A 17,439-nucleotide genomic window follows, 5' to 3' on the forward strand; every position below is an offset into this window, starting at 1 on the left:
GATATCTACCCTGTCCTAGTTTTACTCTTATGAGCCATTTGCTTAACCTTTTTGTGCCTCAATTTTCTCATCTGTATAATGGGGATAATAACACTTACATTACGATGCTGAGTACCCAATAAAATAACATGAGAAAATGAAGCTCATAAATATTGGGTTTGTAATAGTCAAAAGGTAAATTGTAATGCCCCTGAGATATAGCTACCTCAATGGATGTTTGCTGATGTTATATAGACAGTGTTCCCACCCTTCACTTAAGAAAGTGACTCTTCTTAACAAAGAGGTTAAAACACACTCCCTTTCCTGCAAGAGAATAGAGGAAGATGCAATATATACTGAGTACTTATATTAGAAAGCCTGTATGATATCATGTCTTCATTAAAAAACATATTCCTGATTAGTGGCAGGTATTTAGCAGAGCACATTAGAACCAGCAACATTCCAAAGCCACAGCATGGCTAAAAACATACCCAAGGAGGACTTTGAACAAGTACCTAAGCAAAGATTCAAGGCTTTGTTTAAATAGCAACAATGGTTCTAAGGCAAGGCAGCACAACCAGCCTAGATTGGGAAAAAAATGAAAATAATGTAGGATAACCAAGAAATGAATTAACAGAATTTAGCCAATACAAGAAAAATAATCCAGACAAACTAGAAAGATTATTCACTTAACCTCAGAAAGGTTATTCACCAGTTTCTTAGTGAGGAGAAACTGGATGTTGATATCAGAATCACTCTATATATTATTTATGTCAGCTATAAAGAAATATAAATGAATTGTGCATATTGTATATTTTCAAAATATGTTTTATCCAATTTCAAGTGAAAAATACGTTCATCATAGAACTCTTAGAAAATGTAAAAACAATTACTCAAAACTTTTCTTACAAAAATAATTGTTGGTTGTACTTTTATATACTTACTTCCAGGCTTTTTTCTTGCATGTATATTTTTTATAAAAATTGGTATTATATTGCACATTCACATTTTAATTCTTTTTTCACTTAACAATATACGATGGGCATTTACCAGGTCATTTAAAATGTTCTTTGACTACATGTTATTCCATCATAAGGATACATATTATTGTAGACATTTATAATATAGCATATTTTGGAACATATGTTATTTAACTAAGGTAACAGAGAGGCATTTATTTCTTGTGACAGTCCTGGAGTTTAGGCATAAGTGGTCCAGAGCTGGTGTGGCAGCTGCATAGGGTCAGGGATCATGGAGCCAAACCTAGGATGGATATTGCATTCTCCTCATCTACATGGTTAGAGATGGTCAGTCATTATGTCAGCATTCCAGCTCAGGGGAAGGGGAGAAGCAGCAAAGGAAAAAGAGGAAGACAGACCATACCTATTTGAGGAACACTGCCTATAAATTCCACATGTTGCTTCTGCTCACACTCTTTCATCAGAACTTAAATGTGGGCTTTATTCTGGACTGCAAAAATTCTACTACTATAGAAGTGAAGGGAGAAAGAATGGATATTGGGGGATCATGAGACTTCTGTCACTCATCTAGAATTCTTATTTCACAGTGTACATTTAATTACGCTCAGTAATCCTTTTATCTCCTAATCCTAAAATTCAAACATGATGAATACCTCCAAGTTTTATAGTATAAAATATTGGATTTGGAAAATCTAACTGATATTTTAGTGAAGGTACTGGTGGTCAGAAGTGGAAAAGTCAGGAAAGTTTATGATTTATAGAATACTGGTTTTTTTTCTTTTTTTAATAAAGAATCTGTTATTTTAACAAGGTTATTTATTTTGAAATGTGTAAATGTTACATAAGTATTTATAAACACCAAACAACTATATAAATATAAATTATTATTTCCAATTCCTGTCCCAAAACGTGTCAACAGTTTGTCTTCAGATTCCTGTTCCACTGTAGCCACAGTACAGCTGTCCTAACCCCAGAAACAGCTCTCTCCTGGAGAACTGTGCAATGCCCATATAAATCTGTGCAAAACTTTGTCAACAGATTAAGTAAATTTAGCAAAAGTCAAGTTCTCCCTCAGCCTGATCAATGGCTCCTCTTGGCTTTCCACTGAATTCTAAATCATATAGTGAATTACAGTATTTTCTTAAATTTGTACTCAGATTGTGTTAATTTCACTATTTGGCACTTGCTTTTAGCCTTCGTCTAGCTCCTGAATTTTCAGATCCTTGGAGACATCTTGGATTGTGATTCTTTAATACTTGATTACTTCCCCTTACCTATTAACTCAGGCCCTACCCTCATTCCCAGACAAGTCTGAAAATTCATCTCTATGGTTTCTTGGTAGTAATAGCTATTTCAATTACCCAACAAGTGTGAGGACCCTTTTTCTGTCTTGTCTCACAATGTATACTTACTTGCTTACACTATTCTCTTTCCTCCCTTCCCTGAAGCTTTTCTTTTTTCCTTTTCTCTCTGTATCTTCCTGCCTAGCCTTTAAGTCAATCTAGTGGCACCCAATAACTACTTACCAATTCCTGATACCCAAACAGGGTCCCCCAGCTAAACCACCAAGATTTAACTAATAATGCACACTACAAAGTATTGCTTTGGTTACTTCAAAGCCAATATAAAATGCAGAAATTTATATTATCCAGAGATTGCATACCCATGCAAAATACATGATAAGTAATTCCTCATGCAATTTCCTTAGGAAAAGCACCTAATTTTAAAAATATTCGCTGAAAAATGTAGAATGAATTGAAATACAGGCACCCAAAGGCTTAGGATGCCAGATCAGCAACTACAAAAATGAATTCTACAGACCTCTGGGAAAACCACTAACAGGAAAAATCAAGCTGACAAACCATGGGGTGACTGTGGTCACTGTATGGAAATTCCACTATTTGTTGAAACAAAAAATCTTCTTTGCTTTTGCTTTCAGTTTGGGATGTGTGAGAACAATAAGAACAGAATGTCCTGGAAGGTAAAAGCTGGGAATAATAAAACAAATGCTTTTGGCTCCCAAATTCATCTTTTCAAAAAAAGAGATATATGGGAACACGGTAGTTACTGAATATGGAATATAGAGAATGAGGAAATAAATCATTAGTTTCATAGCACCTACATGAGCTTCAGTCTGAGGATTCCAAAACTTGGTGGTGTTTCTCTGCATCCTCTGTATATGTCTCCTCAAGGAATTTATTAACAAGGAAGCAGAAATTATATTAATGATGAACTGGAGAAATGAGCTCAGGACCAAGAAGGTCATCAAAGATGACATTTCTTCATAGATGTTAAATACTGTGCCATTCATGCTGCTCACAGATTCAGGAAACAGAGATCTTTTGCTGAGCACAACATATAGGAGAGTGGTGAAGGCAGGAATCAGCACACAGGCCAGCAGCAGCCTGGGGGTCTTTGAGGAGAGATTCCGTTTCAGCAGGAGAAATATTGAGTTTTGGAAGTTAGTAAGCTTCACACAGTACAATGTGTTGAGCAAGGTCACAATCCAGAGACCACATGAGTCCAAAAACACCCAACACAGCAGAAAAAACTTGGGCACGTAGATTGACCTTTCAGCAAACTCAGCAATGAAGACGAAGATAATGTTCAGTACAAACAGTCCCAGCATAAGAAGTCTGGTAATGGCCAAGCTGAAGAGGATCCTATCAGAAGAGGAGAGTCTAAGCCTTTTGACACAATTCTTGAATGTGACCACTGCAATAAACAGGTTCACAATGAGCCCTACAGAATTCAGAATTACTGCAGCAATAACAGGAAAAAAGAATATCCCAGGCATCTTTACACACTGAGAATTAAACTGTTACAGTGCTGAGGGTGGGAGCAAGAGAAATACTGAAATGTATAAGTTGGCACCAGTGTTGAGCCAAGAAAGATATCTCCTTTTTAAAACTTTCCCTAGCATAGCAAATGAACCATTAGTAGGCTAAGAGTTAGCTGCTTTTACTGGGATGCAAATCTTCCAAGGATTGAATTACCACTTCTTCCTGTTTTTCATAGAAATGTCTAATTAAAACAAGCCTAGGTGAACCTGGAAATCCACTCCTCCAAGAGCAGGAGGGCTAAAAGGGTGAGTCTTGGCTGGCTCCAAGGACTACAAATCCAAATTAGATAGCTCTAGTCCATCACTATTTCTGTCACTATTTAACACTGAACATAGTTTTTATTTATAGCAACCCCAGAATATGGTTGGAATTTCCAAACCTCACTTCTAGCCCCCTCCCCCCCATCTACATCTACACATCCATGGATTAACTGGATACAACTTCTTTCTCTCGTCTAATGTATTTCTGTTGCAGCCATTTTCTCCAACTGGTATGCTGGCCATACCAACACTATTCCTTCACCCTTGGCCCCCTACAGTAATTCATGTTTATCTAAATAGACCAAGTTCAAGACCCTTACACTTGCTTGAGAAAGCCTTTCCCAATTCCATTCATTCATGATGATTCCTTTAATTTATATTCCCTTATCAGTCACATATATAAATCTGTGCCATAATCACTTACTGTACACTATTTAATTTGCTGTGTTCTATTTCTGCTTGGAAAATAAATGTCTGCCATTTCATGTTTCCCTTATGGATCTGGGTTTAAGATTAGAAAACATACGACTATTTTTTCTTAGGCATTTAACTGTCAATAAGAGTTCTCTGGTATCAGATTCATAGTAACGCTTTAGTTGTAGTTTTGTGGGCCAAGTAGCTAGGCATCACATTGCCTGATTTCCTCTGTAACGCTCAGAGAGAATATGCCATGATACATCTGACAAATGATATTTATGAGGGCTATAGGTGAATGTAAGAGAGTGGTATCTCTTGTCTACTCTAGCAGCTGGATAAAATCGAGGCATAATCTGAATGCAACCACAAACAGGTTAACAAATCAGCATCAAGGTAAAGCATACAAAGTCCTATTACCAAATCCTAATAAGGATAGATAAGAATAAGGAGCTAAGATACGAAGATAATCAGGTTAAGAAAGGGGAAGTAAATCCATGGGGCATTTTAAGGCAGACGGAAAGAAGGCAAGCCTGGAGAAATTCCCAGAGATGCAGTCCAAGTGCTTATAGAAGCTTTTTATGCAATCTAACGGGTATGTCAGAGTCATGCCGAGATCAGTTGGGTAAATACAGAGAGAACAAGCAAGGCGATGATCAAAGGAAAGGTAATATTGTAGTACAGACTTCCACTTGTCTATAAAATAGATCACTGCATTAAAGTTATTAAGTTGAAACACTAAAGCACTGCATTTAAAGAGGATAAATAATGTAGAGTATGATACAGGAAGAAAATTCTCCAAAAAAAAAAGAGGGGAAACCCCAGTATTGGACAGTAACAGACACCACCCAGAGTGTGATATATGCAGTTATTGGGTTCTAAGTAGCAGGAGGTACTATAATTAAAATGTGATCAAGTTAGTTAGCATGATTAATAAGCTGGTTCTGTCAGAAGTTACTTCTGAAAGGATCAGTGTGCGAAAAGGTCAAGGAAACATTTCTCCCTCTGCATGAGGAATTGTCCTTCTGCTAAACCTTCTAGTTCTGTTACCATGGCAACCTGATAAGAGTAAGAACATCAACAATAGTTGTAGGCAAAATGTGACCCCTGATTGGCAAATTGCATCTGGACTGGAAGGAACTATAAGTGAACTATAAAAATCTTATGGGGAATACATGCTTTCGGCTTCCCTGAGAATAGTGACTCTTCGAAAGTGAATGTCCCTTGAATCAACCCTGGAAGTTATGTCTATAAAATTATTACAAGAGAAATTAGCTCCTGTGGATCACTAAGCTTTTAATCTAGCTTTCCCTGACATGTATCTTCTCTCCTTGCACCTAGGCTGTAAGCAAAGACTTTGAAGAAGAGAGATGGTTGATGCTGCCTTGCTGGTAAGGTGGGTGCCTGGTGTCATAGTGGCCTAAGGTAGCCTTGTAAGTCTAAATGTTTACTAGATCCCAAGAAGGCCCACTGGTGGTCAATACAGTCATGGGTCCAAACTCTGCTACTTGATAAATCTGTAGAGAAAGTTTCAGGATAAACAGTCAAAGCAAAAGGACAATTTAGCATATTTGATGAAAGCTCTGAGGAATGAGGTCAGTCATGATAAATAGGAATTACGGAGTTTACATTTTTCAAAAGAGTACTATATGGAATCTAGTACTTAACACAAATCCTAGGAGGGAGATGAGGTTATCTCTATTTACAGGTAAGGAAAATGATAATTGGAGAAAGTAAGTGCCTGCCTAGTATCCTAGCTAATCAGTAGCTAATTTGGAAGGTCTTTCTGAGTCTGAAGCTCTTTCCACAATACTAGGCTGTTCCTCATTGCTTCATGCATCCAACAAATTGTTAGCCAGGTACTATGTTAGCTACTGGGGAAACAGAAAAATCACCTACCAAGCAGTTCCTGCCTTCACAGAACATGCAGAATAGCTGGAGAGACAGCTGAATAGACAATTAGAGATCAGTGTTTTAAATGCAATAATGAAGATAAAATGTACAATGGGAGTGTGGGGTCCCTAACCCAACCTTGTAGGTTCAGGGAAGACTTCCTTAAGTCGACATAAAAATTAAGTCTTAAAGGATGCAAAAGAGGTATCCAACCAAAAGGCTAAGATGAGAGGAGGAAGGATACTGGAGACAGAGGAAGCACTCTATGTGAAGACTCAGAGATGAAAAGAATGTGGCACGGTCAGGTAACAGAAGAGTAGAAGGGTGCAAGGAGAGGAAGAGTACTGGTGAGAGATGAAATTGCAAAGATAAATGGAAAAAATCATGTATTTATACCATCGTAGGTATAGACATTGCACATAAATAATTACTATAGTAATGTGATCAGAAATTTGTACATTTTAAGAAAGAATGAATGCTTATCTTTATCTGAGGAAGTCAGAGAAATTTTGTTTGATGAGATAAGTCTTGAAAGATAACAGAAGTTACAAAGCTTGTATGATAAGAAGAAATTCCAGGGAAAGAGAGAAGTTTTCGCAAATATGTAGCAGCAATGTTACTTGTGTAGAAGTGAAGAACGGAACAATGAAACCAAAAAGGAAAATAGGGACAAAACGATCAATGGCTTTATATTCTGGACTAAGGAATTTGAACTTGATGAAAAGAAGTGGAGAGGCACTCTAAGAGGAGAGGAATACGATAACATTTTCACTGTGTGAAGAACACAATCCAAGTAATGTGGAAATGCTTTACTAGAAGGGGATGGAATTACAAACAGGAAAAAGAATTAGAATCCTGATGTGGTCACCCAGCTGTGTTGAAGAGTAGAGATGGGGACAAAGGGACAATTCTAAAGTACAAGCAAAATGATCTGCCGACCAAATGAATATTGAGGCTGGAGGAGAAGAAAGAGTATAAGATGATTTCCAGAATAATGCTGCACTTAAAAAGATGTTATATGCTTGTCTCCAGTGAGTATCTGTATAATCTGTATAAACATTTAATAAAGAGCTTACTTATGTAGTAAGAGAGAATGAGTTAGACCAGGCCTTCCAAGAAGCAGAGGCTGAAATGGAATTGGACAGGCAAGAAATCATAGGTGGGAAGTAGCAGAAGGTAGGTATGCTGTTCAGATAACAATGTAGGTTTGACACCTGTGAAAGGACAGGGGCAGGAAGAAGGATTGGATACGGAGGTCTTGGACTGTGGCACAGTTCCAAGAAGGGCAACTACCTTGCTCTTTGGCAAGAGATGTTTAATTCAATGGGTTAATGAAAAGAGAAAAAAAAAAAAAAAAAAAAAACCCTTCAGGAAATGATCAGTCACCCTGGAAAAAAATCTCTAAAATATCCTCCATATGCCATGCTTCTCTTCTTTGAGTCCAGGTGATAAGGAGAGGGGTACAATTATGCTTTGTGGAAGCAAAGAAGCATTGTCTATGTCTTCTGCCTCTGTGCATGAATAGGTCCTTTTCCTCGGGTTACTCTGTGCCCTGCTGGCATTCAAGCCTGAGTCTGCACAATTCATAAGCTAATCTCTCTCTTGGCTGCTACATCTTTATTCCCACTGAATGCAAACCAAGGGCTTTTAACCAGTGTTCAAAGAGGGGAAAATCAGGACTCTCACCTGCAATACTTGCGATTCTTTTTATCTCTCCCTCTTCCCCTTCCCATCATCCCCTAGAGGCTGGAAGGAGCAGACTTTCCCACATATCATGTTCTTTGGTATCATCTGCAACAAGCTTCATGGATTCACATCATAAAAGAAGTAAAGCAAACCGAAGTCCTAGAAGGTTTAACTTGCCAAACCCATGCACCTAACAAGTAGTGTCATCAGAATGTGAACTCAAGTGTGCTTGACTAACACTTTTAACCACTACTCTGTACATTTTTCTAATCCAACAACAAAATATAGAAACAACACAAAATAATATACAATTGTTGTTAGCAGTTGTTGGAATTCATAAGGTCACTTTTGCTTCCTTAAAACAAACCTCTTGCTAGATATAAACAAATAACATCCCAAGACAAGAAAACCACAAATACAACTTTAAGATACTCTAGAGAGTCCTGTTCATCAACTGCTTGAAAATATCGGATATTCTACAAAGTAAAGAGTATAGGCAGACACTAAAATTGTTTGAGAAATGCTAGAATATGTTTTTGTTTTTGTTTGTCATTCATAATCCTCCCAGAAATAAACTAAAGTTCAATCTCATAAAGTGTCATGATATATGAACTTGACCCAAGAGGTCGGAGAGTATTACAAACGAGAAGTAGTCCATAAGACATAGAACACAGGGATCCTTGATGGAAAATTGAAAGGTCTCATAGGCTATTGTCATAAGTTGCTGTTGATTTGGTGTGCTAAAGCCCCCAGCAACACATTGAAGAATACACATGTTTGGAGGGGATACGGGCCTTGGAACCAATTCTAGTATGTGGCTGTACTCCAAATACCAGGACAATTCTTGTCCCTGCACTCCCAATACGATGTATCTAGTCATAGTGGGGGAAAGCCATGTCCTGTTCCTTTATGCATAGATTTAAGATACTTAAGTGCTTGGCCACTAAAACTAATTCGTTAAAAACAAAGAAAAAAAAAAAAAAATGACCCCTTCTAAGGTTTCTCAAAATTGGGCCTGAAGCATTAGGTAATTCTGTCCCATGTCCGGGAACTCAGTGAGGAGCTGGAAGATTGGGCATTCCCTCAGTGAATTTAGAAGACCACATTCTTTCCAAAGTACCCAGACTACCCATCATTGTGCCTCTAGCAACAGGTGAGACTCCTTTCCTCAGCAACTTACCCACTACCCAGACCCATGCCCCTACTCCTATCAACAACTTTCACTCGTGGGGGTCCACATATGGCTGAAGTCACATAAGAAAGCCTGAGATTTTCTGGGAGACACTTCCACATTTCTCTGAAAGAGCGAGTGGGGGGTGGGGGTTGGGGATGCCACACCTATGACTGATGTCACCTTTACTCTTAGGGAGGCTAGCTCTGCACTCAGACAATTGGACTATCACAACAGACTCCCACTCAAAGAATTCTACATTTTCCACCCACACTACAAGTTCCAGTGAAATATACAGTGCTCACTGGCCCATATCTGAATCTCTTAGGCAGGGTAGGGTTTAATGGGACCAGAGTGGGAAGAGAAAGGAGGGATCGCTGTACAAGTCAGCTGAAGACAGAAAAAGTCAAAGAACAGCCAAGCCTAAACCTCTAATGAAAAGGTATGTTGAGAGGAAAGTCTCAACACCTAAGCCAGAAAGAATAATGAGGAAATTAGGTAAGGGTTGAAGGTCAATAAGGTTACAGCTAGGCAGAGAAGTTGTCAAAGTAACAAAAGGTAGAACAAGTGTTCAAGAATGGGTAAGGCTGGGTTAAAGAGCTTGGGTCAGGGTTAACAAAGCAAATGCCAATCAAGACAGCATAAATTTCCCTAGTTAAACTCCTTTATGCTGAAAAGAATCAGATTTTTATTAAATGCAAAACTATTTAGGTGGGAAAGAAGTATGAATTGTAGAAGAATGCTTAGATTTTAACGAATTATAAATGAATTGAATCATTCTTTAGTTTCAGCAGTTAACTTTTTAAAAGGGAATTTTAGGTTGTGTCATTGTTGAGAATTTTTCTACCAGCTTCAAGGGGCAAGTATCAATTCGAAAGCAAACTATACAGAACAAAAGACATTTTATCTTTATATTTTTAAAAATTATTATGTAAACTAATAACAATTCTAAAATTAATTCATGGTTATATATGACCAAATATCAACCAATGCTCTGTCAAAATATAACCCCTTTCATAAAATAACAATAACAATAAAAAATATTTGAGTGTCTACTCAGGGACTCTAAGCACTTTTCATGTATTAACTCAAGTATTCTTTCCAACAACCCTATAAGAAAAATACTACTACTATCCCCATTTTACAAATGAGGAAAGTGAAGTATAGTTCATAAGGACCAGAGCCAGGATTTGAACCCAAGTTGTTTGGCTTCAGAGTCAACATTCTCAGGAAGACTAGTCTATTCCTGATAGCCCCATGAGTGACATGGATTCAAAAATGACATGTAACCCAACTGAATATCTTCAAAAGTTTGAGAATTCTTTATGACAAGCAATAATATTCTGATTGACATGTTATAGTTCTCAGTGATAGGAAGTAAACCAATGCTTATGTACTTTGATTCAACTGAAATTGATTAAACTTCTAAAACCTGTTTATATATTTTTTGCATTTAGAATTATATTTATTATTTGGCTGTTGGCAAAATGATGATGATGGTTCCCTTTAAAAAAAAAAGTTTTATTCACACACCATACAATTCACTCAAAGTATAAAATCAGTGGCTCTCAGTAGAATCACAGAGGTGTGCATTCATCACCACGATCAATTTGAGAACATTCTCAGTGCTCCAAGAAGAAAAATCACATACCCTTTTACACTCCCCCCATTATTGACAATTAACATTGTAATAACCTTGTTACAATTGATGAAAGAATATTAAAATATTACTGCTAACTATAGTTCATAGTTTGCATTGGTTGCATTTTTTCCCATATACCACTCTATTGTTAACACCTTGTAATAATGGCATACATTTTTCTAGTTCATGTAAGAATATTCTTATATTTATACAATTAACCATAGTCATCATCCACAACAGGGTTCACTATATTATAAAGTCCCATATTTTATGGTCTAGCTTTCCTTCTAGTGACATACATGACCCTAAACTTCCCCTTTCAACCAAAATCACACCCATATTCCAGTGCTGTTAATTATACTTACAGTAATGTGCTACCATATCCTCAATGCATTTCCAAACATTACAATCAACTTTATTGAAAATTCTGCACAAACTAAGCATCAGCTTCCCATTCCATACCCTCATTCTATACCCTGGTAACCTATACTCCAGATTTTAACTCCAAGAGTTTGGTCATTATAATTAGTTCATATTAGTGAGACCATACAATATTTGTTGTTATGTGTCTGACTTATTTCACACAACATAATATCCTCAAGGTCCATATATGTTGTCACATACATAAGGACTTCATTCCTTCTTACAGATGAATAATATTCCATTATATGTTGTTCCAGTTTGCTAAGGCTGCCAAAATGCAATATACCAGAAATGGATTGGCTTTTTCAATGGGGATTTGTCAGGTTGCAAATCCACAGTTCTAAGGCCATGAAAATGCCCAAATTAAGGCATCAAGAGGTAGATACTTTCCCTGAGGAAAGGCAGATGGCATCCAGAACATCTCTGTCAGCTGGGAAGGCACATGGCTGGCATCTGCTGGTTCTTTGCTCCCATGTTACATTGCTTTCAGCTTATGATTTCAGTACCTCTCTAAGCATCTGTGGGTGCTCACTTAGCTTCTCCAGGCAAACTCTGAGCTTCATCTTCCAGCTTAGCTTCTCCAAAAGTCTCTCTGTGTACATATCCAAGAATCTGGATCTGTGTCAGCTCTGAGCTTTCTCTCTCTCTCCCTGAGCTCTCTTAAGGACTCCAGTAAGGTAATTAAGACTCACCTTGAATGGGAGGGGCCACATCTCCATGGAAATAATCTAATCAAAAAGTCCCACCCACAATTGGGTGGGTCTTATCTCCATGGAAACAACCTAATCAAAAGATCCCACCCACAATAGGTCTGCCCCCACAAGAGTGGACCAAAAAAACACAATTTTTTATGGGGTACATGACAGATTCAAACCAGCACATATGTATATACCACACTTTGTTTATCCATTCATCAGCTGATGGACACTTGAGTCATTTCTATCTTTTAGTAGTTGTGAATGATGCCATGATGAACATTGGTGAGCAAATGTCTTTTTGCATTGCTGCTTTCAGTTCTTCTGATTATGTACCTAGTAACAGGATTGATGGATCATATGGCAAGTCTATACTTAGCTTCCTGAGGAACCACCAAACCATCTTCCACAGCAGCTGAATCATTCTACATTCCCACCAGGAGTGAATAAGTGTTTCTATTTCTCCACATCCTCTCCAACACTTGCAGTTTTCTCTTTTTTTTAATAGTGGCCATTCTGTTAGGGGTGAAGTGATACCTCATTGTGCTCTTTATTTGCATTTCCTTAATAGCTAATGATGTTGGGCATCTTTTCACGTGATTTTTAGCCATTTGTATTTCCTCTCTGGAAAAGTGTCTATTCAAATATTTTGCCCAATTTTTTTATTGAGTTATTGGTCTTTTTATTGTTGAGTTGTATTTCTTTATATATTCTGGATAGTAAACCCTTATCAGATATGTGGTTTCCAAATATTTTCTCCCATTGAGTAGACTACTGTTTCACTTTCTTGAAAAAGTTATTTGAAGGACAGAATTATTTAATCTTTAGGAGGTCCTATTTATCTATTTCTTCTTTCATTGCAGGTGTTTTCAGTGTAAAGTCTAAGAAACCACTTCCTACCTCAAGATCTTGAAGATGCTTCCCTACATATTCTTCTAGGAGTTTTATGGTCCTGGTTCTTATATTTAGGTCTTTGATCCATTTTGAGTTTATTTTTGTAAAAGGCATTAGATACCGGTCCTCTTTCATTCTTTTGGATATGGATATCTAGTTCTTCCAGCACTATTTGTTGAAGAGATGGTACTGTCACAGTTGAGTGGATTTGGCAGCCTTATCAAAAGTCAACTGACCATAGATGTGAGGGTCTATGTATTGATGAGAGTGATGTATTGAAGTTTCAAACTATTATTGTAGAGATATTGTAGAGATATCTATTTCTTCATTGCTAGTGTTTGCCTCATATATTTTTGGAACTGTAGTTAGGTGCATAATTATTTAATATTTTTATTTCTTCTTAGTGGATTGCCCTTTTTATTAATATACAATGTCCTTCTTTACCTCTTTTAACAGTTTTGGATTTAAAGTCTATTTTGTCTGATATTATTATAGCTACCCTAGCTCTTCTCTGGTTACTGTTTCTGTGCAATATCTTTTCTCAATATTTCACTTTCAACCTATTAAACTCTGATCAGTTAAACATGAGCTACTCTAAAGGTCTAAAATAAGCTGAACCAAGTGTCAAAGGAAAGCTTTAGCACAAAGCCAATCAGTAAGAAAATCTGAGGCAAGAGAGAGAAATTGACCTTCAGAGTAAACTCATCAAGAAAATCAGATGCCTAGACATCAGCAAAAAAATAAAAGCCATACTGAGAAACATGAAGATATGACTCTGTCAAAGAAACAAATTAAAACTTCAGCCAAGGAGGGGAAGGAAAATATGGCAAAGGAAATAAAGAATATAAAGAAGACACTGAGTGAGCATAAAGATGAATTTGAAAGCATGCAAAAAATAAGAGGACTTATAGGAATGTAAGGAACAACAGAAGAGATTTTAAAAATGCACTAGAGTGATACAAGAGCAGATTTGAACAGGCAGAAGAAAGGATCAGTGAACTAGAGGATAGGACACACGGAATCTTACACTTAAAGGAAATAATAGAGAAAAGAATGGGTCTCAGGCAATTGAATGCCAGCACAATGTGCAGAAATACATGCATCATGGGTGACCCAGAACGAAAAGAGAGGGGATAAGGAGCAGAAAGAATATTTGAAGAAATGATATTGAAAATTTCTCAACTCTTATGAAAGACATAAAGTTACATGTTCAAGAAATGCAACACACTCCAAACAGAATGAATCCTAATAGACATACTAATCAGAATGTCAAATACCAATGACAAACAGAGAATTCTGAAAGCAGCAAGAAAAAAGTGATTCATCACATAAAAGGGATGCTCAATAAGACTAAGGTCAATTTCTCCTAGGAAACCATGGAGGCAAGGAAGCAGTGGTATGATATATTTAAGGTACTGAAAGAGAAAAACTGGCAAACAAGAATTCTTTGTCCAGCAAAACTATCCTTCAAAAATGAGGGAGAGTTTAAAATATATCACAGATAAACAGAAACTGAGAGTGTTCATTAACAAGAGACCTACCCTACAAGAAATACAAAAGGAAATGCTACAGGCTGAAAGGAAAAGCCAGGAGAGAGAGTCTTGGAGGAGAGTGTAGAAAAAAAGAATGTAAGTACAGGTAACTAAAAGGGTAAAAAAAGACAAAAATAAGATATGACATATAAAAGACAAAGTATAAAAGGGTTGAAGTAAGTACAGTCTTTACAGTAATGACATTGAATGTTAATGGATTAAACTCCCCAATCAAAAGACACAGATTGTCAGAATGGATTAAAAAAATATTATCCATCTACATGCTGTCTACAAGAGACTCACTTTAGACCAAGGACACAAATTGCTTATATTATTTTTGATAAAACTCAAATTTTAAAAACATATATGCATTTGGTTTAAAAAAAATGCTTGGTCTTTTGGCCAATGTAAAAAATAATTTATTGAAGTTATTGAATAATTTCAAATTACTTGAAAATTCACTTTAGCAAAATGATAAAGGAAAGTAAGGACTACTGAAGCAAAATGACTTAACCAAGGTTAAATTGAAATCTAGAATCCAAAGGTCTTAATTTTCATTCTATTGTTGTTACACATGGATTTGTGGGAACTAGTATCATATGGGAATTCCTGTTCCTGCATAATTTTATTATTAATTACAAAAAAAAGCCTTCACTTATTGAGCACTTTACACAGTACACTGTGATAAAATGTGGCTGTTTTTGTTTCCAAAGATGGTTAAGCAATTACTATGAAATGGATCACCTTAAACAATGGGAATTTATTTGCTCATGGTTTTGAGGCAAGTAGAATGTCTAAATCAATGTATTATCAAGGTATTGCTTTCTCCCTGAAGGCTGGCGTTCTGGAACAGGCTGCTAATTATCCTGGCTTCTCTGTCACATGACAGGGCATTTGGTGGCATTTGCCAGTCTCTCCCTTCTTTTCTGGGTTTTGTTGATTTCAGCTTCTTACTTCCATGGCTATCTCTCGCTTTGTCTGAATTTCATTCTCTTATGAAGGGCTTGAGTAATAGGATTAAGACCCATCTAGAATGAGGTGGGTCACACCTTAACTGAAGTAGTCTCATCACAAGATCTATTTACAATGGTTTTACACCCACAGGAATGTATCAATTTTAAGAACATGCTTTTCTGGGGTACATACAGTTTCAAACCACCAAACCACACCCTGAAGACCCCTCTCTATATGCAAAATACATTCATTCCATCACAATGTCCCAAAAACCTAAGCCATTTCAAAACAGTATTTAGTACAAAGTCTCACTGAAATCACTTATTGATGTAGTTTGTCCTGGGTCACAATTCCCACTGGTTTGTGGACCTGTGAACCCAGAGAACAAATTATCTGCTTACACTATACAATGCAGGGAGAGGTATAGGTTAAACATTCCCATTCCAGAGGGGATAAATTGGAAGGAAACAGGGGTCATGGGTCCCAAACAATTCCAAAACACAGCAGGGCATACTCCATCAGATTTCAAGTTCTGATAGCCATCTCTGTAGTGATATTTTGTCCTCCAGGAATGATGGAGTGGCAGTTCCACCCATTTCAAGTGCTTGAGCAATATCCATGCTCTCCCCTAACAACCATACTGAGAGAGGCTGTTAGAAGTATGGCTAGGTACGACTAGCAGTGAAACAGTCAGCAAGACAGTCCCACTGATATTACAGAAGCTGGTGCTACAGTAGGGTCAACAAGAGCCCTGGATTCTTGAGCAAATCCAAAGGATTCCCAGGCTCCATCCTGTGTCCCTTGTTGTTCTATAGAGAGAGGGGTCCCTTGGACCCTGGTTTTAGATGACCAGACTCACATCAGAGCATCTCCACAAATTTCTGCTTCAGCCTGTTGTTCCCCAGAATGATAATAAATGTGTGGCCAATACAATAAAACATTGTAATTACTTCTGAAGTCATATCAGCCATTTTAGTTTCTGGTAGGAAATGAGTGGAAGATGCTATTAAAAAGGCAAGAAAGTAAAGTAGAAAGAGAAAGAGGAAGGAAAATATGGCTTTGAGGGCCTTTTCATGAGCTTCAGTGCTGAGCTATCTGGAGCTGGTACCATTGTGCTGCATCTGCTGTGTGTGTAACTCCCCAGAGAGCAGATGAGCAGAAGGTAGGAGGTCAGGCACATGATCAAGGCAGGAATGTTCCAAAGAGTCCCAAGAACATGGATCAGATCATATTCACTTCTCTTCTTTCTGAAGTGTTCACTCACATTCCCTGTGTCATCAATTCCACTGATCTCAGAATAGATATTTAATTCATGTATCAGAGATATGGCACTACCACAAGATGAAAGTAGTGCACTCTATAGCATCCACACAACCACCCTGGAAACTCTGCTTGAGCCAGAAGAACATGGTGTGGGAGAAACTGGTGATCTTCAGGCAGTGCAGGACACTGAGACATGTGGCAAGCCAAAGGCTCAGATGGTTTGTAAATGTCCAAAGAATATCAATAACTTGTATTACTATCCCTTATTCATGCCATTTGAAAAAGAACACCATTAAAGTACCATCAGTCAAGAGAATTCTCAGCAGTACCATCCTGGAGAGGGCCAGGTTGGTGATGATAAAGTCAGACAAAGGGATTCTCTTGCTCTTGAGTCAGGTGTTGTCATTGATCAACCCAATGAAATCATTCCCCAGCATTCCCAGAATGAACTGAATAGCAGATAGAACTGGAAACACCTACTCAGCAAATACCAACATGTCAGCAATTAGACAGCCTTGATCCTTGTTGATATATAATTTCCTTGCTGATTTGAAATTTCTCTCTGTGAATCTATTGCCTCTACCTGTTGCCTCTCTGTGCCCATCTCTTGTCTCTGCCCAACTTAGTCAGTCATACAGCACAGTTTAGTACATGTTCTCTGGCTCTTTCCAGGTTAGTCTGTCCTCTTCACAGATGACATGGCTTGTCAAATTGCATCTATGATCATAAACTCAGCAGCTCTTTGCTAAAATACAAATAGAGCACTGTCCAGTGTCACAAAGAGAAGGAAGAGTCACAAAGAAGATGGAG

At 37.5% G+C, this 17,439-nt stretch overlaps 1 protein-coding gene and 1 pseudogene across 1 annotated transcript; both read right to left on the reverse strand.

The window, feature by feature from the left end:
* Positions 1–2,856: 2,856 nt before the first annotated feature.
* TAS2R4 (taste 2 receptor member 4) lies at positions 2,857–3,756 on the reverse strand. Its single transcript, XM_037835996.1, has one exon. The coding sequence runs from the start codon at positions 3,754–3,756 to the stop codon at positions 2,857–2,859; it is 900 nt and encodes a 299-aa protein (XP_037691924.1).
* A 12,470-nt stretch (positions 3,757–16,226) lies between these two features.
* On the reverse strand, positions 16,227–17,233 carry LOC119535290 (annotated as a pseudogene).
* Positions 17,234–17,439: the final 206 nt, after the last annotated feature.

This window comes from Choloepus didactylus, chromosome 5, assembly GCF_015220235.1.
Source record: "Choloepus didactylus isolate mChoDid1 chromosome 5, mChoDid1.pri, whole genome shotgun sequence".
Lineage (NCBI taxonomy): Eukaryota > Metazoa > Chordata > Mammalia > Pilosa > Megalonychidae > Choloepus > Choloepus didactylus.